The 24575-nt window shown below is 52.0% G+C and overlaps 3 protein-coding genes across 9 annotated transcripts in view; 1 reads left to right on the top strand and 2 right to left on the bottom strand.

Moving 5' to 3' along the window:
* Nucleotides 1-1649: 1649 nt before the first annotated feature.
* On the bottom strand, nucleotides 1650-11098 carry MED20 (mediator complex subunit 20). 4 transcript variants are annotated; one of them, XR_016438834.1, is made up of 5 exons: nucleotides 10548-11098; nucleotides 8932-9086; nucleotides 5026-5279; nucleotides 3928-3994; nucleotides 2222-2359 (listed from the first exon to the last, which is right to left on the bottom strand). XR_016438834.1 is itself a non-coding variant. In XM_090024919.1 (4 exons), the coding sequence occupies exons 1-4, from the start codon at nucleotides 11096-11098 to the stop codon at nucleotides 2144-2146; spliced, it is 1176 nt and encodes a 391-aa protein (XP_089881045.1). In that variant the 3' UTR covers nucleotides 1650-2143. The 4 variants fall into 4 exon arrangements, 2 of the variants coding, with proteins under 2 accessions (XP_089881045.1, XP_089881046.1); XR_016438835.1 differs by having other exon boundaries at nucleotides 2224-2508; XM_090024919.1 differs by lacking the exon at nucleotides 3928-3994 and having other exon boundaries at nucleotides 1650-2359.
* Nucleotides 11097-22802, top strand: BYSL (bystin like). 2 transcript variants are annotated; one of them, XM_090024917.1, is made up of 8 exons: nucleotides 11097-11391; nucleotides 13084-13249; nucleotides 14051-14189; nucleotides 14889-15022; nucleotides 15233-15393; nucleotides 16195-16297; nucleotides 17138-17525; nucleotides 20534-22802. In XM_090024917.1, exons 1-7 carry the CDS (start codon nucleotides 11097-11099, stop codon nucleotides 17484-17486), a joined length of 1347 nt encoding a protein of 448 aa, XP_089881043.1. In that variant the 3' UTR covers nucleotides 17487-17525; nucleotides 20534-22802. The 2 variants fall into 2 exon arrangements, with proteins under 2 accessions (XP_089881043.1, XP_089881042.1); XM_090024916.1 differs by lacking the exon at nucleotides 20534-22802 and having other exon boundaries at nucleotides 17138-17863.
* CCND3 (cyclin D3) overlaps nucleotides 22207-24575 on the bottom strand; it is a 64480-nt gene continuing 62111 nt past the window's right edge. For all 3 annotated transcript variants that reach the window (XM_090024921.1, XM_090024923.1, XM_090024922.1), the window contains one exon: nucleotides 22207-24281. In XM_090024921.1, the coding sequence (XP_089881047.1) occupies nucleotides 24114-24281 (168 nt within the window). In that variant the 3' untranslated portion in view covers nucleotides 22207-24113. The remainder of the gene's footprint in view (nucleotides 24282-24575) is intronic.

The raw sequence follows: 24575 nt of genomic DNA on the forward strand, positions 1-24575 counted from the left end.
CAGCTTTTATTTCAGCAGAGTGGATGTGATTACCGATGCAAACAACAGAATTTTTTTCATAGAACTTCCCAGCCACCCTTAAATGGCACAGAACTATAATGAGCCAAGGGCCAGATTTCACCAGGGTAACTCAAATAGTTTGACCAGAGCCAATGGGGAGGTGAGTTAAGAGTTGCAGAGATCAGTCTTCACTTTGTTTCCCAGGGTATCCAGTAGGTTGGAACTGCTAATGGAGTTACAGCGAATACTGGTTGCTATGAATCATTAACCAGGTCTTACTAACCCCAATACCAACTTAATTTATTCAGAGTTAAATAAATGCCCATGCAAAAAAAAAAAAAAAAAAAGGCTCTAGGCACCCTAACAAATAATTAGACTTATAGGCATAAATGATGATCACCCTTCAGCAAAAACAAAAACAAAAAATCATATACAAATAATGAATTATCTCAGCCCATCAATAAATCAGAGTAACAAAACACCTCCTTTCTCTCACCCACTCCTTTAGGAAATACCTTTAACCTTACACTCCAAACCTTGTCTAATAAACTACTTTTGCAATATACCTGGAAGGTTAAAATTATTTAGGAACGAGACATCTATTCTGTCCAGTTAACTCAGGGCTGCAGTGCAAGATCCATCGATGAGTGAGGGACAAGAAACCTTTTTTTTTTTTTTTTTTTTTTAAAAGGATGATATACTCTGCTTCCGCAGGTTATGTGCTGAAAAACTGGTGCGATGTAATTTAAATAACTTAGAAGCTTAGGACCTAGCTAAGCCTCTGGGCATGGAATTCCCAGTGACCTCAAAAACCAGCTCAGCATGAGAACCGCTTACAGGAGCAGGCAGTCTGGGCTGATTTTAACGACGATGCTAAATTCTGAAATGAAGCAGAGAAGATCCTTGTCTTGCAGCAGTTCCTTGCAAAGTTCCTTGTTTTATGCAAGTGGCATAAAAACCTTGCAGCTGCAGAACTGGGGTAAACAGCAGGCTGGGATTTATTTAGCAAATGGCAACACGCACCGCCGAAAAATATAAAGAGAAGAAAATCGCATTCACCAGCCGGGAAGCTATTGAAGGTTTAGAGCCAAGGAGACAGATGGTTCAAAGGGACCAAATTTCCCCAGCTTCCCTTCCATGCAAATAAATCACGGCTGCATGATATTGCATCGTTAAGCCCTCCAGTAAATCTCTGGTCCTCATTTTGCAACTCCTTCCTTAGTTCTGTCAGCTCACTGATATCAGTTGGACTCCTGTCCAGTAAAGGTGTGTAGAGACAGTGCCATTATCCGAGAGAGTGGCAGGCGCTTTATTTCAACAGGTAAGAGGAACCCTGCCAGACCTTTTTTTTTTCCCCCCCACAAATCCATTGCTATCACCTGAGACACAAAAGATTTTAATCTAGCCAGGAGCTACAGGAGAGACTGACAGGCCATGAACATACCCAAAAAGAGACACCAAAAACCAAATACAATTTTCCTACAAAAGACACGAGTTTGCACTGAGGGTATAAAACTCAACAAAGAAATCAAAGTCAACCTCAGCACAAAAGAAAAACTAAACGGATCTGTAAAAATCAACAAACAGAGAAGCCACACAGATTTCCCAATCTTTGGTGTATAAAAAGACTTGGCATCTTTACATGAAAATATGGCATATTTTTTTTTATTAATAGTAACAAAATATTTTCCAAGGGGAATCCAGAAAACTCACAGTTAGTGGTCAGCAGGCAAGGCAAACAGAGAAGAACTAACCCTTGCCTGTGCGTGCACACAGCTGCAGTTTCTTCTTTCTCCTCCATTTGGTTGAAGAGCTATCCCCTGAATCAAGCATTTCCACAGCACTGAACAGCCTCAGTGGCCAATGGTCAAATCACTGGAAGTACTGAATCGAATAAGGGACCAGGACAAAAGGAAAAACACGTTACATTTGAGACCCGTGTCCGAGAGCGGGTGAAGAAAGAAAGCGGATTCTCCTCCTGGGGAGATGAGCAGTGTTTCTTTGTTTTAGAGGGAGGAGAATGCACTAAGGAGCTACGGGCTGGCGTTCGTGATCTGAGGACAATCGGGAAAGGGGTTACTGCCCCTGTAAAGGGCACTCCCCCCCCCCAAAAACAAAACCAAACGGCCTCGTGGAAGCCTTTTCATCTCATCCCAGCTACAGGCACCTGCTGCTGCTTGCGGATCTTGTTGAACAGTTCCATGTACTGCACCATCGAGTCAGCTGGGCTGTAGATGCTGTCGTGCTTGTTGCCAAACACGGATGGGATTCCAGGAGTGTGATTCCCCATGAAGCTTTGCATGAACTCCATTAGCAGGTTCCAGCAGTCATTGGCTACCACACACGGGCAGTACTCCACCTGGCAACACAAACAGCAGCGCTAAGAGATGGAGCAGAGACAGTCATGATAATGTCCCTTCCCTTTTAAATATATATCTGGTTGGCTAACAGCTTGGACTCCGATACAGAGCTGCTCAGCGCTTCGAAGGCAGAAGAGACGTGGTTTTCCTTTTGGGGAAGACAAGAAAGAAACTTTCCTTAAATCACAAGTAAAACAATGGGCCATCTTGGGGAATGCCCAAGGAAACTCTCCTCAACTGTACTTTCAAAAGCCAAGCTGGGGGAGGGAGAGAGAAAGAAAAGGTGATCAGAGAGCTGCAAATGCAGTCTGTATTAAATGGCCCCTGGCCTTGAGGGGCTAGATGGCACAGTGGGTGTTAATGCACAAGCCTTTCAGCTCGGCGTACCTTGGGTCGAATATCAGGATGCATCGGAAGGGCTTGGGGCTGGACTAACAAGGACACTGGATGTCAAGAGGGAGGTGCTTTGGCTGATCCCCAGAATAAGAAGGGCAAGGGGCAAGAAACAGACAAGGTGCTGCCTGGCAAAGCCCATTGGCAAGGGTTTCATCTCACTAGGGCTAGGAACAGACATTGCATTTGCCCCCTGACAAGTTGTGCCTGTGCTTGTCCCGGAACAGAAATATCCTGGGATTGGTGCATCGACACATCACCCTTCTCATCAGGGTTTAGTGAGTGGCTGAATGTACCACCATTTTTCTGCTGTTGATCCATGATGCAATCCTGGCATAAGCATTCAGGCACACTATGGGACTAGTTGACCCATGAACCTTTTGAGGGCTGTGTCCCAGGACAAAGGACATGAACCTCTGAATGATTAAACTTTGTCCTGGGATAACATGGTTTAAAATGCAATGCTGGCATGTAGCCTAGGGCATTAGCCTCACCTTTCTCCAAAAAACATAGCTGTTCCCACAAACCTGCACGGACAACTGCTTGTGAATGGGGCTCGGCTTATGACATCCTATCCTCACCTCTGCGTGGGAGCCTGGCTCCTGCTGTGTACTTTGGATGAGGTAGTCAAGAAAAGCACAGCTGTCTGCTCAGCTGGAGCCCCAAACTCAAGGTAGGTACTAGACAAGCTTTCAGGCACAGGCCAGCAAAGGCTGGAGATTACTGCTCAGAGGCACCTAACCCTCACTGGTTTCCGAGGCAGCAGTTACCTAACTGTGTTTGAAGATCTGGACCTAACTATCAGCTTCCTCTTTTTCTGTGGCAGCAAAACCAAGCAATTCATTTTCAAAGGATTTCCCAGCTTCACTCAGTCCTGCTAGGGTGGCTTTTACTCATGCCTCCAATCTCCCCATGAGGCCAGCCTTTACAGCCCATGAATCCAATTTCCCCACCAAACACCTTGCATTCTCTTCCATGTTGCTTCATAGACCCTGGAAGATCTGGAGCTAAAAATCTGGCAGCCCGTGGCATTGTACTTCTACAAATTCACCTCTGTCACGATGCCTAACTGGTGGGCTACAGCTGATGCTTGTGACCCGAATCATCAGTCTTGCTGTTAGACAGGGAAATCACAATGCAAGGTCGAGGGACCTTTGCTACACTGTGTACTTACAAAACTTATAACAGTGGCACCCCTGATCTCTGGTTGGAGCGTCTCATGAATAGAGTCATCTTCCCACCTGAAATGCCAGGGGAACACTTGTGTTTACAACGAGGAAACAGTCCCCCTGCCACATGGTAAATACAAACCCAGGGGCAGTGTGAAACTGCCTGGGCCCTGCTTGTCATTTGCCCCAAACAGGAAACATAAACACATCTGAAAAATAAATTAGACTTTTGTCTGTCTTTTTTTTAATAACCTGGAGAAGAGTTATTGGCATCTGGCTCAAATTCAGGCTTTTGAGTTTGATGGTATCCCTTTAAAATCAGATTTGTTGGTATTTTTATGGTACTTGCTGCTATAGCAGCTCAAACATAGAGGAGTTGTATAAGAACTGTCATTTTTAGAAGAGGTTTGAATACAGCAGTGATATTTGTTAATATAGGCTGGAGAAATGATGCTCAGAGAGGACGGCGTTTCCTGAGTTTCCTCTGATAACTTTGACTAATCCATTTTCTCTGTTGTTCAACTGTCTCCATGCAAGGGGCAAGCAGAGCCCCACTGTGTGCAGTCAGCAGCCTTTTTGCAAATTGGGCCTAGCAACTCAGAGAAACACACAAGACGCCCGTTCCGAACACATGGATCTCCAGGTTTGCTCACGTACCCTGCTAGGCAGCAGCACAGGTACAACACCACATATCCCAACCTCCTTTCCTTTTGCCCTAATCACATCCTTCCTCCAAAAGGCCCTAGTGCTAACACTTAGGCACTGAATTTCAAGCTTATGTGCAGGCCCAGTAAATCAGTGGGCTTACTCCCATGCTTTACAGCTACGCAAAGGCAGAATTGGGACCTATACTTCCAAGGCTTCAGCTACGAATAACCTTCCCATACTGAAACTCTATGAATATGAAAGTCTACGTAGGCATTCAGCAAACTATTTGTCCGCCTTCTTAACTTTCAGGAGAGGTTTAAGTTGCACTGAAGCCAAGGAGTCTTAAAATTGGCGGCTGAATAGTTTCCTGAATCAGTGCCCCTTCCTGTATACAGGCTGAGCCAGTCAATTCCTCGCTTCTCCTGTATGTCAAACACGGCGAAGAACGGCCTTACCTCCACAGATATGCCACGGGCACTGGGCCCCATGGTAACAGTGCCCACCTTCACCAAGAAGTCACAGTACTGGTACCGCGTTCCCCGGCTCTCAATCTTGTTTGCCTTGGCATTTTGGAAGAAGCCTTTCAGTTTCACCATGAGGATGTCAAAGTTGGCATCTGCTATGAGGCAGGGGCCATTCTCAAAGAGAGCAAAACAGCTGAGGGGATATTCGGAGTTATGCATCACATACATCAGCTTGCCAGTCTGCCCTGAAAGAAGAGCAACAGGGTTTTAGCTGTAAAACAACATTCCTCTCCTGCAGGTTGTAAAGAAACATCTCTTAGCTTTTCCTTTGTCCTCAGCTACCCTCTGTTATTTCTATTGCAGAACACTGACATTATTTATTAATGCTTATGTTCTGCACACTGGATGTGTAGATTTTTTTTTTGATTTAGCACAAAACAAAGCATTCTTCTTATTTATAGTAACGCTGCTACAATCCCAGAGTATAGTCTGATCCACCATGAGCAAAAAGCTGTTCTGGGGTATTTCTGGAAGGTACTTAAACCAAGAGATAGCCTTTTAAATAGATGACTGCAAGAAGGACTTCCCTCCACTTATAAGACAAAAAAAAAACAACAAAAAAAAGACTTCTGCTACTTTTCCTCTACATTCACGGCTTTGAAGTGATCAGCAGCAGGACAAGGTTTCCAGAAGTACTTTGAGCTGCAGAGCCCAGTATTAACAGCAATCTCTGCGTAGGCAACAGCAAAGCCAAGCAAATTCAGACCCTAGGTAGCAGGATAGCTATACAGGGTCAGCAGTGACCTCTGGAGATAATTACAGGGGAGCTGTAGACTCACTATAGTCAAGGTTGAGACTGGCTGTTTGAGTCTTTTTTTCTTTTTTTTTAAGTGCTCTAAACTCCACATGCTTATCCAGATGGTCCTGAATATGTCTGTGTGTGCAGAAGATCCAGGGTAGATGTAGTGGTACAGATTTGTGGTTGACCGAGGAAAAAAGGGCCACTTTCAATGCTGACACTCACCAGCATGTTCAAAGGGGCTTCTGAACATCAGAAAAGGTGCTCAGACTAGAAACCCCTGTTCTAAAGAGTGGCCTGAGATCAAGTGATGAATGCCAGTGCCAGGATGCTGTCGTCAGCCAGAAGGGAAACTTCTACATGTTTCTCAAGAGAAATCAGCACACACGCACACAAATATCACATTTCAAGCTTTCTAGAATAATGCATCCAACAGACACCAAGACACTTAGTCGTTTTGGAGAGGGGAAAAACACCAGCTCCAAAGGTAACGTCCGATACTGGAAGCATTTTAGTCGTGTGGTGCTTTTTTTAAAAAGTCATCACAAATCACAATGGTTGTCCCCACCACCCCTGCACCATAAACCCCTCTAGGAAAAAAACTAAGCAGTGCACACACTGCAACAAACCTCTAGAAAATGATGTTCTAGCCCGAAAGACTTTTATTTGCAAATCTTTTTCACTCCAGTTAAAATGGAAATTCTGTCACCTTAGCTGAGACAGCGCTGCCAGCCCAGGATGTTATTGCTGGGGGGCACCAGGCCTGTGGGTAGCGTTAGTGGTGCAGGCTGGAGTCCAGAGATACCTCAGATACAGCATCACTACAGTCAGCAGTGCTCAGTCTTTTGGCCACATGGGTCGGTCAGCCAGACTGGGCCCTGGGCACCTGGTCTGGGCTCTGTGCCACCTCCCCTTGGCCCTCTGCACCTGAACTGGCCACCATGCTGCCTCCCCTGCCCTACACACCTGATCTAGCATGCAGGGCCACACTATCCAGCCACAGGGCTCCTCAAGGGTCTGGAAATTTGGCAGCAGGGTTGCTCCCCCCACCACCACATTTTTGGACTGGCGGGCAAGGTTCTCTGGGTAGATGTGATATCTTTTTAGATCAGCTGAGTTGTTGGAAAAAAGTTCTTGGCAAGCTTTTGGGCGCAATCTCCCTTTGTTAAGCATAGGGAGTCTCTGCCTGACGAAGGGTGACAGCGCCCGAAAGCGTGCCAAGAACTTTTTTCCAACTACTCAGCTGGTCTAACAAAAGATATCACATCTGCCCAAAGAACCGTGCCTGCCTAGGTCCTTGGACCAACACGGCTACAACCAAAAACCCAGAAACCTGGACCTGTGGGGAACTTTGTGGGCTGAATGACACGGCTCCACAGGCCAGAACTGGCCTACAGACCACCGGGTTAAACACCCCCGCTCTAAGTTGATTTGCATGAAGTTGCTCTAAAACCACGTATCTAGTAAAACCGTCTTAAAAACTGGTGTTCTACAACAAGCCCTGGGGCAGACAGCGGAAGGGAGACGAAGAACAGTGATGAATGGATCAATTCACACCTTGGCCCAGGTTGTATTCAACTCCAGTTATTTAAGAACTTGTTTTGATGAATGAGGTCACTTCACACCGCCGTGATTCTCAGCACAAGATGGAAAAGTCTATGATCTCAATGCAGCTGTAAGCCATCCCTGTGGCAGCAAATATAGCTATCCCGGGCCCAGGGGAGAGCAAGGGTGATGCATGCAGATAAACAGGAGAATATAATGTGGCACATTTACACATTCCCTGCATCTGCTTATTGCAGAGCAGCTGTGGCTGAAGCATAATTGCCAGGAGGTCTTGCCAGTCAGAAGAGAGGCTGTGAGGCACGGCAGACACGTCCTTAGCTCTGCATTTCCTGGTTTTCCCAGGTTTAAGTACAGATGCATTCTGGAAGGTGTGAGGCACCCTAGCTTTGCAATAACAATGCTGTAGAGGAGTGAACAATACCATGCATGTATGATCACCTGTCTTCTAAGGCTCCTAAAGTGTTTCCAACCTGTAATTAAGTCACCCAACCCCACATGAGGTGGGTCAAGATTGCTATTTCATTTTAGAAGGGGGGAAAAAAACAGAGAGGCGCAAAGATTAACCATACCTCCCCCAGAATCACAGCCAGGCCAGAGAACAGACCCCAGGTCTCTCTCCTACCTGGGCGGCAAAAGTTTTACGAGCAGTCAGCAGCCACAAGAGTGAATGCAGAGCTCCGTGCCGTCACCCCCATCAGAACGGCCCACGTTGCAGGGACGGAGCTGCTAAAGCTGGAGCAGGCAAAGTCCAGCGGATTAAGCCTGCAGCAGACTTCATTTCCCAGCAGCCCCTGCCTGCATCACGGCAGCCAGTTTCCATGGAGACCCTAGCAGCGGCAGGACTGTGACAGCATGGGGCCAGGGTTTCCATGGAGACTGGCCCCACCAGCGCTGGCAGAGCGCGGGGCTGGACACGGATCTTGAGCCAGTTGTGGGCTCTGCCAGCGCTGCTGGGGCCAGCCTCCATGGAAACCCTGGCTCCGCGCTGCTGGCAGGGGCTGCTGGGTAATGGAGTCCAGCCACCAGCTGGATCCACCATTTTGCTCACCCTGTGCTAACGGGACCACAGCAGCCAGAAGACGGCACGGGCCTGTCCGCACAAGCCTTTGTTAGCTCTTGAATAGCAACCTTCTTTCTACCCAAGAGATGAACTCACTCTGCAGGCAAAAGAAAAAGATTTTGATTCCGCATAGCAGCTTTGAGCGGGGTCACGCTCCCAGGAGAACTGAGTCCCGCTAGCAAGATTACACAGCGCGGACCAGGCTTGCCTGAACAGCTCTTCCTTCCTACCGCTAGTTCAATCCCGTTCAGTAGCGGCACGCTGGGGAGACGACTGGAGAAAAGAGAGGTATAAACAGGAGCAAGACGAGGCCTCAGAGCTGGCTTTAGCGCGCCCAGCTAGAACAATAAGAGCACGCTAATTCACCTCATTACGAGAGCAGAGTTCAACCCAACCAGAGCTACTGGCTACTGCAGCCAATATAAAGTCCTCTGCAAAGCATTTCATTCAGATAGCGAAGTGACAGGCTGACCTTGGTTGCCCATGGTGGAGGCAGCTGTGTGGTAGGTCTCACAGTCGACACAAAACGTCCCTTGTTTCTCTGCTCCGAGCAGCTCCAGTTTCCTCGTTAGGATTTCAACCGTCTGCTGGACACTCTTCCCCTCTGCCACTGGCACCTGAGATACACTGTCCAAGAGGAGTTACAGAAAAGAGTCAATAACCATAGATACCGAGACACCTTAACCAAGGCAGAATGCAATACAGCCAGGCAACACCGGTTTGCGTCTAGAACCGAGAGTAAAAGCCGACACACGATGACCATTTGCTCTGCAAAGCATTTCGACGGTACTGTCAGCATCGCTTTGATCCGTCTTATCCGCTCACACTAGTGATTCTCAGCCAGGGTGCCGGGGTACCCGGGGATCGTTCCAAGAATGATAGCACAGTTAGGTATACAAACACAAGATAAACCCGGAGATTTCAAACAGATTTCCATTGCTGGGGGCTTTCTGAGTGCTTTACATTGGAAAAACCGCTCTATTATTTTCCCATGTTCAAGAAGTGGAAACTAAGAGGCGGCATTTGCTAACGGTTACCTCCAATTTATCCAGGGACGCCTTGAGTCTAAAAAGATTGAGAACCGCTGCTCTCGGCTTTTCAGGGCAAGGCCGATGCTACTCAGTGCCTCGTTCACGTTTGGGCCTGGAGCATTACAGCAATAAACACGACCGGCAGAAGTAACTACCACATCTAAAGGCTGTCAAAGGATTGCTGCGATCCTCTAATCCGGCTTTTTATGTAACGCAGATTGCAAAGCCTTACCCAGTAACTTCTGCCTTGCTGAACGACAGCAGCAGTTCCCAAACCAGGGGTTGCGAGGCCTCGGCAGGGGGTCTGCCGGTGCTCCACACACACTGCTGGGTCCCGCATAGGGTTCTCATGCTTCCAGTGAACCGGCTGATTATAAACCTGCATTGCTAGCTTGTGAGAGAAATGGAGGCCGGACCACTCTGCGAGTACGCAGCCCTGAGCTGGATAGCGGGTCTTTTACAGGTCGGAGACAGGCCCAAAGAAACCCTCGCTTCCAGAAGCGGGCAGGCACGGCCAAAAGTCCCATGTCTGGCGTTTTCAGTCCACCCCGCCACCCCAACCCCACCGTGCTCCGCAACCCGGAAAGCCCTACAGACAGCGCCCATTTGCCCCGCGCCAAGTGCCACAGTGACAGCTGTGTCGGGTCCCGATGGTCCCTGCCGCCCTGCAAACGGGGGACGAGCATCGCGAGGAAGAAGCCGCGGCCAGGCGGCGACCGCTTTGCGCCAGGCGCCTGCCCCGTTCCGGCGACAACGGCAGACGCCCAGAGCCCGACTTTGTCCCCAAGGCCCTTTTGCTTCTTTGCCGACAAGCGGACCCCGGTGCCGTCACCGCCCTGTATTCGCAGCTGCGATGCTGACCTGGCTTGAGCCAGCCTGGTCTCCTGCCAGCCCCTTGCTCACCCCTCTCACCGCCTGCTCCCGGTGGCCGTACGGCAGTGGGGCCTGGATCTTCAGGCCCCCAAACATTCAGGCCCCCCAGGTGGGGGGATCTCACCTGCCCTCGCCCCTTTGCTCCCTGCAAGCCCCCCCCGCCCGCACACCCCCGGGGCCCTACCAGGTGACCCCCATGCTGGGCCCAGCGCTCCCGGCCAGCCCCTGCCTACTCGGGATCCTCTTTCCAGGCGCGGGGGCCGCCTCTCCCGGGCAGGAAGCGGAGTTTCTAGCCCAGCCCCGTCCTCTCCCGGTGGAGGGGGTGGGGAGCCGAGTAGGAAATGATGTCAGGCGGCCAGAAGTGGGTGGGGAGGCCGAGCTGCGGCGCTGGCACGGGACGGCGGGCAACCCCTGCTGACGCGGGCACGCGGGGGTTCCTCCGCCGCGGATCCGGGGGCACGTGGGCAGCGGGCAGACGAGCGGCCGCCCTTCGCACGCGGTCCAGTCGCTCACAGCCCCCAGCTCTGGCCTACACACACCAGCGCCGTCCGCGCCTCGAAAGGCAGCGTGAAAAAAAGAAAAGAAAAGAAAAGCGAGTAAAAATGGGGCGGCGGCGCCTTTAAGAGCGAACCGTCGGACACGCCTGTCGCAAGGGTCGGAACGTTGAGAGTCGTGACGTTCCAGCCGCGCCTGCGCGCTGCGCCGCTCCCCACCCACGTGTGCGCCGCTCGCCATGCCGAAGGCCAGGCGGGCCAAGGGGAGCGCGGGGCCGGGGCCGGGGCCGGGGCCGGGGCCGGGGGAGGCGGCGCGGAGCCTGCCCCTGGCCGAGCAGATCCTGCAGGGCCAGGCCGTGCGGCCCAGCCGGAGGACGAAGAGGCGCGGCGCGGCCGCGGAGGCGGAGGACGAGTATGTGGACGAGAAGCTGTCGCGGAAGATCCTGGAGCAGGCGCGGATCCAGCAGGAGGAGCTGGAGGCCGAGCACTGCCCGGGCCGGGGAGCCGCGCCGCCGAGGAGGACCACGGTGCTGGGTGAGCGGGGGGCGGCGGCGGAGAGCGAGCCGCTGCCGGCTTTTCCCTCGGCGCCCCCGCCCTGAACGCCGGGGCCGGTCGCGGCCCCGTGGAGGCGGTGCCGCCTGCCGGGGGCGAGGAGGGCGACCCCGGCACCGGCCCGTGCTGTCCCGGACCGGCCTTCTCGCCCCTTTGGCCCATGCTCTGTCCCTGCAGGGTGTGACCTCCTCCCGGAGAAGGTTCGGGCTGCAAGGGACCTCACGGGATCCCCTCTGCTCTGGCGGGAGGGGCATTTTGTGTGTAGCCTTATTTCTCCCCTTCCCACAGATGCGGGGCCCAGCCCCCCGTGGGTCTTGTTTTCTGAGCAGCAAAGTCCTGCAAGAAATCTGTGCCTGAGCAGGGACCGAATCCCTGCTTCTCGAGTCCATCCGGTCCCTGGCTTTATTTGCTGGGTCCTTGAACCCGAAATTCTCCCTGCCCTAAATCATCACGGGCTCTTCCTGTGTATTGATAAACAGCCACTGACCTAGGGCATGGATGGCATGGATTCCCACTGGGATTGATTGGTCAGGTGTGCTCCTTGAAGACACAAGGGGCGAGCCGTGGTTTTATATTCCATTTTAATAACATAAACAGGGAGTAGGGAGGGTCAGACATGCACCAGACACCCCTCGGTACTCCTCCTGCTACGACTGAGATCATCCCCTGCATCAAACTCCCTTCTAGCCAGGCTCTGTAGCCGCCTGCATCCGTGCTCCTGCTTAGCTAGCACGCCAGCCTGTTTTTTGTCACCGTAAATGGCATTGCTGTGCAGTCAAACCTAGCCGACTTTGCTGAATGGATGTCCTTCTGTCATACTAGTGATGTTTTAGACTAGGGCCATCTGCTAGGCCAGGAGGCTGTAGCTGTGGGACAGACTGCATTCACTGCAAATACTGACACTCTCCAGCCTCTCAACAAAGAGCATTGGAAAGAAATTATTTAGATTCTGACTTGGGAACTTGCTGAATGTATATGTGGCCGTTAAAAAGCATAGAATCCTAGAAAATTAAAGTTGGAAGGGACCTCGGGAGGTCATCTAGTCCAGCCCCAGCAGCATGTGTCAACCTAAAGTAATCCTTGGACACTGGAAATCTGAAAACCTTTTATTTGCTGTTACCTGGAACATCTAAGCTAACTGAAAGACCAAAGAGAAATATGATATCTTGTATATTAAAGTTGGCCCCCATGTGTGATGTCAAAGGCGTGTGTGAATGCGTGGACCTATACGCTCAGCCCCTGAGGCAGCTTTCCCTGTGTCTGTGGGCATCCATCCTGAAACAAGGGTTGGGGGGGGGAAAGTGTTTAAAAATAGGGCAGTGCTGTTGCAAAGCCACAAGAAAAGCAGGGGGAACTCGGGTGCACAGGAAGGATTGGGAGCTGCTTAATAACTCTCTAATCATTGGAACTTCAGGTTGGCAGGGTCTCTCTCAGTGATGGTGTGCTCTGTTTAATCAAATGTGGGTGGCAGTCCTCATTGTCTTCAGCCAAGGCCCTGGCAGTCTCTGGTGCCCGTCCCCTTGGGCTGTTGAACTTCTTTACCTTGACCTCTCAAACCACTCATCGCTATAGAAGAGGTGATGAGAGACTACAGTATGGAGAACCAACTGGTCCAGCACAAAGGTGCTTAGTTTTCCAATTTGTCCAAGCCTAACCATGCCCCGTTGGGTTCAGGATCTGCATCTCGTGATGGGGATTCCGACGCAGAGGACGATGACGAGTGGCCCACGCTGGAAAAGGCCACGTCCGTGCCGAAGGAGGAGTATTGTGAAGAGGTGACGGTGAACCCTGAGGATGAGAGAGCCATCGAGATGTTCATGAACGCGAATCCACCGCTAAGGTAGAAAATGAGCTGCAGTGTGGTGCTTCTGAACAGCGAGCGGTATCTTCTGCCACTATGCGGCACTGGAATAGGGTTAATGTTTCATGGAAGCACATGGATGAGGGTGGCTGCCTAAAGTGTTGTTTCCTGCCTGCAGCTGGGGAAACTGAGGCATGGAGAATTGACTCGTTCAAGCCCATAAAGGAAGGCTGAGGGAGGGCTAGGAACAGCCCAGGAGTCCTGATGGCCCCTTTCTGGGTGCCAAGCAGCAGATAGTACTCCCTGTTGGAGAACTGATGCATGTGTGGCACAAACTCCCTGTTCCTAAACACTGTGTGCAGTACCTGAGATCAGGGCCCAGTTGTTATTGGGCAGGAGGCAATCCCAGCCCCAAGATCTGGCAGTCTGAAAAGTTAAGACGTGTAAAGCACAGAGGGGGAAACAAGTACAGGTTCAGGAACTGACTTGCCCAAGATCCACAGTAACCCTGTGGCAGATCTTAGACTACAACTGGGGTCTCCTGAAGCCTAGTCTAGGGCTCGGTGCACTAGAGCAGGGGTGGTCAGCTCGTCGTGACGTGTGTAGCCTGTGTTTGTGGCAGGCAGCAGATTGGGGAGGGAGCAGAGAGCAGAGCAGCAGGTTGGGCAGGAGGGGAAAATTGAAGTGGCACCTGGAAAGGTGCAGGGTTTCAGCCGTGCCATGCATGCCAAAACGGTTGTCCCCCACTGCACTAACCTGTTCTGCCTTGACAAAGAGCAGGCTTCTTGCATCCATTTCCAGAGCTAATTCCAACTTGTTTTCTTTCTCTGTGTTTGCCAGGAGAACCCTAGCTGATATCATCATGGAGAAGATCACGGAGAAGCAAACAGAGGTGGAGACGGTTATGTCAGAAATATCGGGCCTCCCTATGCCCCAGCTTGACCCCCGGGTGCTGGAGGTTTACAAGGGTGTCAGAGAAGTAAGAGTTGTTATAGCATAAACCAGTATAACCAATATAAACCAGACCCAACGGCCATTGTGGCTGATGTTCTCTGTCTTGGTGGCTTATGATGAAAAAGTCTCTTTGCTTGCTACGGATGTGGCCGTTCATTTGCTACAGCCTCTTCTGAGATGGCTGTTACGGTGCTGTGTAGCACTTCAGAGTGATTCAGAAGACGGTGAATTCTGCAGATGCTCCTCTTCCACCGTAACGGCTCTAGGCAAATATATTGATTAGGGCTGTGTGTTGAGAGGCTTTTTACTGCTGAGCTGGGGGTAGGTTACCAGATTCTGGAGCTGATGCTAAAATTCTTTCGCGATGAGGAGCCTGGAAAAGTTTGCAAGTGGAGGAGAGTTTCAGTACAGTTAGTGCAGACTGGCATTGATGCCATGTCTTCAGGCTTTTCTGGGTGTTTTCTCATGCTCTCTTTCTTCCCAAATAGAAACACAGCTGTTCACCTAGCACCTCTCACTGAAGGAGTGGGAAGTGCTTTTCAAGTATTACAACTCCAGACTGCTGTGTCTGGAGTTGGCAAGTTGCCCTGGCCCTTTAACAGCCGTTCACTCTTAGTTGCTCTGTCTTTCTCAAGGTGATGCATTAAATTAGTAACAGACTGTGGAAAGCCTGTAGTAGTCCCCTATCCTAACCGCTAGTATTCACTCACTTTTTTTTTTTAAGGTGCTGTCCAAGTACAGGAGTGGCAAACTCCCCAAGGCATTTAAGATCATCCCCGCTCTGTCTAACTGGGAGCAGATCCTGTACATTACAGAGCCAGAAACATGGACAGCAGCTGCCATGTATCAGGCAACCAGGTAAAATGCAGTCACTTTGCCTTTGCAAAAGCTGGCTGATTTGGGGGCATTTACAGCAGAAGCGTCCATTAGTGGATACTGACTGGCAACAACAAACCATTATACATGTCGTGGGAGATGGGTGAAGCTCAGACGATTGCTTGGGTGCAGTGAAGTGTCTGGAATGGAGGGTGAGAGTTCAGTTATTCCCCACACCCTTGTTCCTGCCAGGATTTTCTCATCTAACCTGAAGGAGAGGATGGCCCAGCGGTTCTACAACCTGGTGCTGCTCCCTCGTGTGAGGGATGACATTGCTGAATACAAGCGCCTCAACTTCCACCTTTACATGGCTTTGAAGAAGGCCTTGTTCAAGCCAGGTGCCTGGTTTAAAGGTAAAAGGAAACTGGGGTTCAGGAGGGGCTGGGCTGACTTCCAGCACAGCTGCCTCATGCAGAAAGGCAGGGGCTGGACTCTCTGCATGTTCCTTATTCCCCGGTGTCATTAGAAATGGTGTGGGAGAGACTTGGGTGGAGGACTCGGTATTTTCTTGCTGTCTTTGGCCTCACGGAAACAACATTTCTTATCCACGGCACAGCCGAGTTCTGCACACGGTGACCCCAGGTGCGCTTGAGAGTTAAAAAGAGGGAGGAATATGAACATAAGTGTAAGATGGGAACAAGAAAGTAAGAGGTAGAAGGGCTTTTTGGGTGCAGAAGAGAAGACTCGTGAACCAGCAGCTACCAGATCACAATATTCCATCACCAAAATTTAATTGGCATCACAGATTATTTGAGTGTCCTCAAAAAAAAAAAAAAAAAAAAAAGACAGACCAAGCCATCAGTTCTGTCAGGGGTGGGCTCTGCCTCTGGCAGGCTCTCAAGTAGTTAGAGGTTGGGTCTGGATCTACCTTCCTGTCTTGCAGTGAAGAGAACGAGGCTGGTGCTAAGGGAATACCAAGGCAGAGGAATGAGACTACGTTGTAGCTCCAGCCGTGTTCAATCTGCCCCATGTCCAGAGTGGATGCCCAGGCAGGAGGCACTGACGCATCTCACTGCGATTTCATTCTTGTGGCTTGGACAGGCGCACAGATTGGGAGCAGGAGGGTGGGGGGAAACAAACTGGAGCCTGAGGCTGAGAGTCCCCCAGCTCCATGAATAATGTGTTTTTTAACTCTTCCTCCATGCCCATTCCAGGGATCCTGATTCCCCTGTGCGAGTCGGGGACCTGCACGCTGCGGGAAGCCATCATTATAGGGAGCATCCTCACCAAGTGCTCCATCCCTGTGCTTCACTCCAGGTACCGTGGGGCTGGCCGGGCTGTCTGCTGGGCACATGGAGGGACGGGGATGGACGCGTTCTGCCACCCTCCAGGGAATCCTGTAGGAACGCCGGGGACCTGCCAGAAGCTGCGCCTGTCCTTTCATAGGGATTGGAAAGGCCTTCTAGCTCCCACCTGCTCTAGGCTTGCGTGGGTCCTTCCAGGGCTGTATCCAGTCCCGCCACTTCCCAGGAGACCCCCGTCACCATTCTAAAAGCTCCCCTTGCAGGAGACTTCTTTATATCAGGAGGCACCCTTAAGCTCCAGCCACACTTTGCCCTAGCTCAGCACATCGCCAGCCACCTTTGCAGTGTTCGCAAGTATGTCGCATGCTTGCCTTCTCATTTAGTGCCCAGTCCATTGGGAGTGGCAGAAGTGAGCACTAGGCAAGACCAGGCTGCTATGGTTACTTTTGCTGCCAGTTCTCCAAGAGTACAGGATCAAGGAGGAGTCAGTGTGCATAGTGGCAGGGCACACAGCGAGACTGTCCATTACTTCAGAGCAGGGTGGCATGTACCACCTACCCAGCCATGTGGCCTTGTGGGAATATGTGCTTATTTGCTGGGATGGGAAGGAAGAAGGGGGCTGCCCACTCCAGTGCCCTTGCAGCCAATGGCCCTGTGCGGCTCCCTGGCTCTCCGAGGGGTTAAGGGAGAATGGCTGGCGGTGCAGGGCCTCGTGCCCAGCTCTAGAACAGAGGGGTCGGGACAGCCTCCACCCCATGGGGCAGATCTCTTCAGCTGGGGAGGGTTTGGCAGGCACCTGCCTCAGGCCTACCTACTTCTCCATGCATACTTGGACTCCACTGTCCCCTTGCAGCGCGGCCATGCTGAAGATCGCCGAGATGGAGTACAGTGGCGCCAACAGCATCTTCCTGCGCCTCCTCATCGACAAGAAGTACGCGCTGCCCTTCCGTGTGGTGGACGCCCTGGTCTTTCACTTCCTGGCCTTCCGCAGGGACCAGCGCACCCTGCCCGTGCTGTGGCACCAGTGCTTCCTGACCTTCGTCCAGCGCTACAAGGAGGACCTGTCCTCGGAGCAGAAGGAGTCGCTGCTGGAGCTGCTCAAGTTCCACTGCCACCCGCAGATGTCACCCGAGATCAGGAGGGAGCTGGTGAACTCCAAGACTCGGGATGTGGAAGGGCTGCAGCCGATGGCAATGGAGTGAAGGCGGGCAACAGCAGGGAGGCAGAGACTCCTTCCATCGGTAAGAAGCTGCAGCCCGGGGCTGTCTTATTGCTCGTCCCTGGCTGGAGAATCTACCTGGATGAGAGCAAGGTGCCCTGCTTGGGAGCTAAACCTTTAGACTCAGCTTGGGAGTGTACATCTGCCACTGGGATCCCAAGACTGCCTCTGTCTTGCCCAGCAGGTGAGAACAGGCTGGGTTCTCTCCATCTAGGCTTACCCTACCCTCCCTCCAGCTTGAGGGGTGGAAGCTGCCTGGCTCAGGTCTGAGCAGTGATGATAATCAGTGTGGCGCTGGGGGGAGAGCAGAGGGATCTGACCTGTTCCTGTGTCTGAATAAAACCTGTTCCCTGTACCTTCTGAATGGGCTGTAACATCTGCTGGAACTAAAATGGCCCCTTTAAGGTCCTTGCTGCTGCTGGTCATACCCTGTGGCAGGGAGCTGTCTCCTTTCGGAAGAGATTGTTGTGGGGTCACCGATAGCATGTGTGGTGTCCCATCCCCTGTCCTGCCAGCACAGCCAACCTCTGCGTGCTTCCTAAAGAGCCCTTTCCTGGGGGTATGTGGCCTGCGCTCTTTCCTCTACTGGGTTTTGCCGTTTATTTCACTGAGGATGCATTGCAAAGGCTGCCCTTGCTTCCACGTGCTTGTCGGGCAATGTCCCTGAGGAGGCGCCGTGTCTGTGTTCACAGAGGAGAATCATTCGCTGCCTGGCTGAGGTAGTAGGCACAGCGCAGTGAATGAGCGCAGCGGCTGTGAGCGTGGCAGTGTGATCCAAAGAGGGGTGAGCTCCGGGAACCCCAGCCAGTGCTGCAGGTTTGTTTGCCAAGACAGCATCCCCCAGGACCGCCACTTGCTAGCATAGCGGTTGCTACCCGATTAGCAGAGCTCGCGGCAGTGTTTAGCACGAGCCGTCGCAGGGGAAATGCTCTGCGTGGAGCTGCCGAATTAGGCTGCTTCACACCAAAATGCTCTGGGTGGCTTCTGCGATGGGAGCTATATTGGAGCCAGGAATTAATAGCAGAAGGGTGAAACCAGGCAGCTTGGTGTTTCAGAGCGGGTTCAGCGGGGGGCACGATGTGGCACTCGGGACCCCAAGGTCTTCTCATTTAGCTCCTGCCCCTGGTACCAGCTTGGGTGAGCCATTTAGCTTCCCGCTACAAGTAAGGTGGATGATGTTCTCAGCGGATTCCCTTGCTACTACCCTGCATGGTCATGACAGGACTCCTCCCACGCTCACCTCCCAAAGTGGGGCTATGGAGGGGTGAGGTTGGGGATGGCTCTGACAGAGAAGGCGTGCTGAGCTTGATGGAGCTCCTGGGGCCTTCTGCTCTCCATGTTGTTGCTGCCCAAGGGCTAGGCAGGCAGTGGGACTCGGTTAAACTGATCGGTTTGATCTCCACTTCAGGGCCCACGGCGCTGGTATTACCAGAGCCATTAAACACCCAAGCCTGAAGCACGCTGAGCACCCCTAGTCCCACAGCCTTCCAGCCACGCTTGAGGCCCTGACCTTTCAGTCACCAGGGCCACCTCGGTAGCTATTCGGGCTACTGTACAAATGTAGCTGAGGGAGGATGTGGCAGAGGCCAGGACCTGCCCTCCTACAGGCATGGGGAGGCCACGAGGTGGCTATTATTGCCCAGTTCGACTCACGCCTAGTCACAAGCAAGTTGGAAGCAGGTCCGCACTGAAACAAGTTCCTAATGTGATTTCTCCTCGTGCCTGCTCTGGAAAGTCAGGCCAGAGGACAAGCGCGTGCAAGAAAAGTCCAGCTGCCCATTCCCACGTACAGCTAGTGTCCGCTCTGTTGGTTTTAAAAGAGACCAAGCCACTGTCCACCATGCTGAGTGTGGCGGTCTTCATCTCTTCCATCCAGATGAGTTCATCTGGGCAAATCTGTGGGCTTGTAGTGAAGGCAGGTTTTGCTTGGGCTTCCTGCGGCCAGGGCTTGCACGTCCCCAAGGCAGGCAGGAGGTGACGAGCTGGAGCCCCTGTTCCACCCGGACGGCCCATTCTGTCCCACCTGCTCTTTGGGTACCCTCTCCCCTGCCTGATGGTGCCTCGGCCCCGGCTGCGGGAAGGGAAGTCGGGCTGTCACCGCCAGGTGGCAGAGCGCTGTCAGGCAAGGAGGGAGACTGAGCGGAGAGCGGTGCCTGCAGATGGAGGCAGGGCAGAGGGGGCTTGGGTGCCCGGGAGGCATTGAGAGGGAAGGGGCTTGGCCCTGCCAGGTTCCCAGAGCCCCTTTCCAGTCACGTGGGGCAAATCTGGGGGTGGGATGTGCGGGGGACTCGTGGTTCTGTCTGGGGCTCTTTCTGTGTGATCTCACCTGTGTCACGGGCAGTGTTGGCCCCGCAGGAAGGTTGAATTGAGGTGCTTGCAGTGGTGGGGAGCCCGAGACGCTGCTCTGCCAGGCCTGGCTGGTCCTATTGCTGTTGCGTGGGCTGGCCTGCGAGGGGGCTTCTTGCGGGGGACCTGGCAGGAAGAAAGGGCCCTCGCCAGCAGGTCAGGGCCGCTTGCCACAGCCTGCAGAAAAGAGCATGGTGCACGAGCCCTTGGAGATACGTGGGGAGCTGCGAACGCTTGAGGGTTTCCTGCGGGCCGGGCTGTCGCCCCAGGCGAGGGAGGAGGAAGCACTGCGTGGGCGCCGAGTCTGCCTCCACACCAGCCCTGCATTGCCCTCGCTCACTTTGCGCTGTTACCCGGGCTCATGCCCGGCTCTGTGGAAAGCAGGCCAGCGCTGAGGGGAGCGTGAGAAAGCGGCTGGGCTGTCCCGGTTGCTCAGAAGGGGGAAATCCCCAAGGGCAAAGAGCTGAGAGAAGGGAAATCTCCTGTCCTCAGTGTGACACCACACCCCTGCTGAGCTGCTGAAGGGTCAGCTGGGGTCTCCTGCGGCTCTGGCTGCCAGCCCCAGGCTCCTGTCCTCCGCTGCCGCCCCCCAGCCTGGACCCACTCCCCATAGCTGTGTCCACCTGCCTTCTGGCCCAGTCTGAGATGCTCACTGAAGTTCTTCCATCTTTCCTGTCGCTTCAGCCTTGCTACGCCACACTGCCTCTCCCCTCACAAAGCTCATGCAAGAATCTGGGGTTGATCCTTCTCCAACTCAGCTTCCGCGTGGCTGCCGCTCCGCTCCAAGCTGCAACTCGCCTCGCTTCTCGCTGAGGAGCTACTCAGGCGAGCTAGCATGGCAGGAAGATGATGCTGTCTTGAAATAGCTCATAAGTATATCCGGGGGGGGGTGCATCAGGAACTGGGAGACTGTCTGTTCACCGGGGCAGGGCACTCCAAGGGAAGATGCTGCTGGAAGACGGTTTTAGACGACACAAGAAAAACTTCTCTACCATCCAAGTCTCCAGTCTGGAATCGACACCCCCGCCCCGAGTGATGCAAGCACCTACTCTGGATACCTTTAAGAAACACGTGGATGCTCACCTTGCTCGGGTGATCTGACCCCAGCTGACTGCCTGCCCCTGGGGCAGGGAGCTGGACCTGATGATCTCGCAAGGTCCCTTCCTCCCCTAATGTCTGTGAAATCCCTGCTAGACGTGGTCGGCACCAATAGATCTTGCGCTTCTCCAGGTGGGACCATGCTCTTCTTTCATCTCTCCAAACCCTGCTGGAGTTTCCTTTGCATCCAGCTCAAAAGCTGATGCACCTGCAGCTTGAAAATCAGCCTGCCAGCCCCGCACTGAGCCTGAGGGCCAAATGTCAGGCTGGGTCCTCCCCTTCCTGCATGCTTCTTCGCTGCACAGCATCTTGACCCGGCTGGTACCCAGGTTTTCCCAGTGCCTGAGCCCCCCTTGTCTTGAACGGGGTTGCAGAGGTATAAATGCCCCAAATTGAGAGTCCAGCTGCCTCTCCTGCAGCACTGCGGGCCTGGCAGTATGGTAGTGCTTTCTGTAGCTACTGTTGGCAGCAGGAACAGGCCTCTTAAGGTGCCAGGTTTAACAATCTGCTTCTGGAGCAGCTCAGAAATGGACTTGCCTGGAGCCTATCGACTTCAAGCTGGCAGCGTGCCGAGCATGGGCTTTGTGTTGTCCCATGCTTCCTGATATTATCTCCTTCCTTTAGAGGAGCCAGCAAGTGATAACATGGGGAGATGACTCCTCTTGGTGGTGTGCACTGTCCCTGGCACAGCAGGGCTTTGGCCAGATTGAAAATTTTGGTGGAGAGATTTCAAGGGCTATAAAGGGCTGTAGATCACCCCATGGACAATGGCAGTGCCAGCCAACCCACACCTGAGAGACTGTGGTCACTTGGCTGCAGGCCCATTTATGTCTACATTACAAGGTCCTGTTGGTGGAGCTGCGTTGGCAAGAGATGTGGAAGAGATGGCACCTCAAACCTGATGTAGCTGTGCCTGCTTGAGTACAAACAGCTCTGCCTGGAAAAGGCGCCTTCTGTTGATGGCCCCTCTGTCCTTTGGGGGAGCTGGTGTAATTCTGGGGACAGAAATACTCCATCTATTGGCACCAGGGACCCTAACCACTGTAGCCTTGTCACTGTAAGTACAGCAGCAGCAGTGTGGATACAGCTTAAGGCTGAATGATTGGGGTGACTAACCCTGGGTTAGCCATCAGAAAGGAAGAGAGAAAAGCTGCTGTTCTGTTTGTGGAAAGTGCTTAGGCAAGGATTTAGGTTTCTTTCTACAGGGCCATGTTTGCATTAGAAAGATCAGCTTTCAAAAAAACCCTCAAAACTTAAGATGCTTCAACTTTTTTTTTTATTTTTTAAATACTTAATTGCAACTGCAACATCATAAAGTCATTGGTTCTTTACCAGCAATGGGCCTCCTGTACGGTAAGCAATTGTATTTTAAATTAAGACTCATATATATAACATATAATTCTATCCTGTGCACTGAACGGGTTTCAACCTTTGATATCTTGCTCCTCCTAACTTTTCCAGTTAGCAAAAATAAATGGTAGGCAGCTCTGTTTTTGGCAAATCAGGCTAAGCATATCAGGAAGGTGGAAGTGAAAGTAAAAAGCAGCCTGAGCTTTCTCCACCTGATAAACAAGACTCTTTCCAACAACTGGGAGGAAATTATTTGTGTTCTTGTCCCTCTCTCCCCAGTGGAGGGTGGCACAGTTGTAAAATGAGCTGTGCACTGTGGGTTGGAAGTCGTGATAAGCAGCAATGTTCTACATCCCACCTTTGCAGACAGAGTCTCATGGGCTTCATAACATGTTGACCTGGAAAACTAGGGTGTCATAAAAGCAGCATTTTTTTTCAATACCTTTTTAAGGCTAACAAACAAGAGCATCAACAATAACAATAAAACACAAAACTCTTTTCGGTCTTTGCCTAGAGTGCTCAGCAGAATTTATATATAAGGTATGGTTTTATGTGTAAAGGGCAATGCAATTCTCATGCTCTGTTGGGTTCTCGGGGTGCATTCAAAGTCCCCTGGGAGAGTTAATGCACGCCTTGGACTTTAGCAGCACATTCAGTGTATATCTATGAATCAGCTATGTCTGAGCTAACTAACCATCTTCCATGCATGGCACCTGTGGCAGTAGGTTAATGGAGAGGGGTGACAGAGGGTCCCGTGTATTGTTTTGGAAGGTATCCCTACCCTCCAACTGAGAAGTTCCTTCTCCCCCCAACCCCATTCCTAGCAGTTTTTTTAACAATAAATTAAGCAGTGTTTGTGAAACAGCAGGAAGCAAACGTAATTTAAGTGAAATGGCCACAATCTCTCCTCCCACCAGCACCAAACCTAATACCAAGAGTATTTGTTAGCTGTTGCAAGGGCTTTTTACCTTAGCGACCAGCTCCGAAGAGTCAGCCCACAAGGACAGGGAGCGCTTACACAAAGCAAGCAAAAAAACAAAACAAAGCCAGGACACATGAGGCCACATGCTTGCTCCTCAGTCTACGGCAGAAGCAGTCCCCACTACACCCTCCTGCAGAATGGCCCTGGCATGGAGCAGCTAGGATAAGAATTGTCATGCCTCTGTTATTTTCTTTCCTGTGGTTTATTAACTGATGGCTAATCCCAGCATCTTGCCCACAAAACAAGCCAGTGGGCAGCGCTATGGTCTGGGGGCTGCTTTGTATTGGACAAATGGTTCTTTGTCATGGAAATCGAGATAGTGGCAGAGCTATCCCTCACCAAGCACGCAATGGGCAAGTGAAAAAGGCTGAGCTTGGTTAAAGCTGAGGTTCTCCCCAAGGCAGCAAAGAGTTGTCAACTGGTTTTAAGATGAACTCCAACTGAGGAACTTTCAAAACGGTAGTTAAGATCTTTTTGCCCTCTCCTGATCTGCCTTTTAACCCCAGCACCATGAAAAGATTCCCCTTGCTGCCACCTGGAGAGGCCAGTTAGCATATAGGCACTATATGATGCTAACCTGCCTCCAAGACGCGCCTGGTTCCCTGTTCCTCGGGGGTCACCAACACCTCTCCTTCCCACCCCTCTCTAATGCAACTTGGCTGATGGATGGACAGCAGGGAATTTTTGCCACCCATTTAGCATGAGGACCAGATCCTCAGCGTGTTCCCGATGGACGGAGTTAACAGGCACGACAGGAACCAGAAGGTCTCACGGTTTCCAGAGCAAGGTCCAGGTCTCATGGGGCTGGGTGGCTTTCAGGAAGGGCGGGCTTCATCACAGGTTGATGTCTGTGACATCTGTAGGCGTGCTGGTAACGTTGCCATCCTCGCTGGCTGGGTAAGCGGAAGTCTTGGTAGAGGGGTACTCTTGGGATCGGGAGCCCTGTTTCAGGCTCTCGGCTAAGGCTGCTTCAATCTGCTCCTGACAAGCTTTCAGACAGTCCTGTGAGAGAAGGAAAAAAATCAGTGGTTTCAGTTCTGCTCGGTCTCTCCAAAATGGGAAAAGCCCTGCTAATGGCTCTGAGCCGAACCTGGACAGGCTTTCTGACCATCTAAGAGACAGGCAGGTCATCCTCCCAGTCTCCTCTGAGTTTATTCTTTAGCGGCAGCTCTGCAGTGACACCTCCTCCCACCCCCCTGCTTTACCAGGCTCGTTGTTTCCTTACATACCCCACCACAGAAAGGTATCGGGAGATGTCACTGGAAAGACAACTTGTGAGTGTGAGCACCACAGTCT

The sequence above is a fragment of the Crocodylus siamensis genome, chromosome 13 (assembly GCF_052110815.1).
Source record: "Crocodylus siamensis isolate JL-2025a chromosome 13, ASM5211081v1, whole genome shotgun sequence".
Taxonomy (NCBI): domain Eukaryota; kingdom Metazoa; phylum Chordata; order Crocodylia; family Crocodylidae; genus Crocodylus; species Crocodylus siamensis.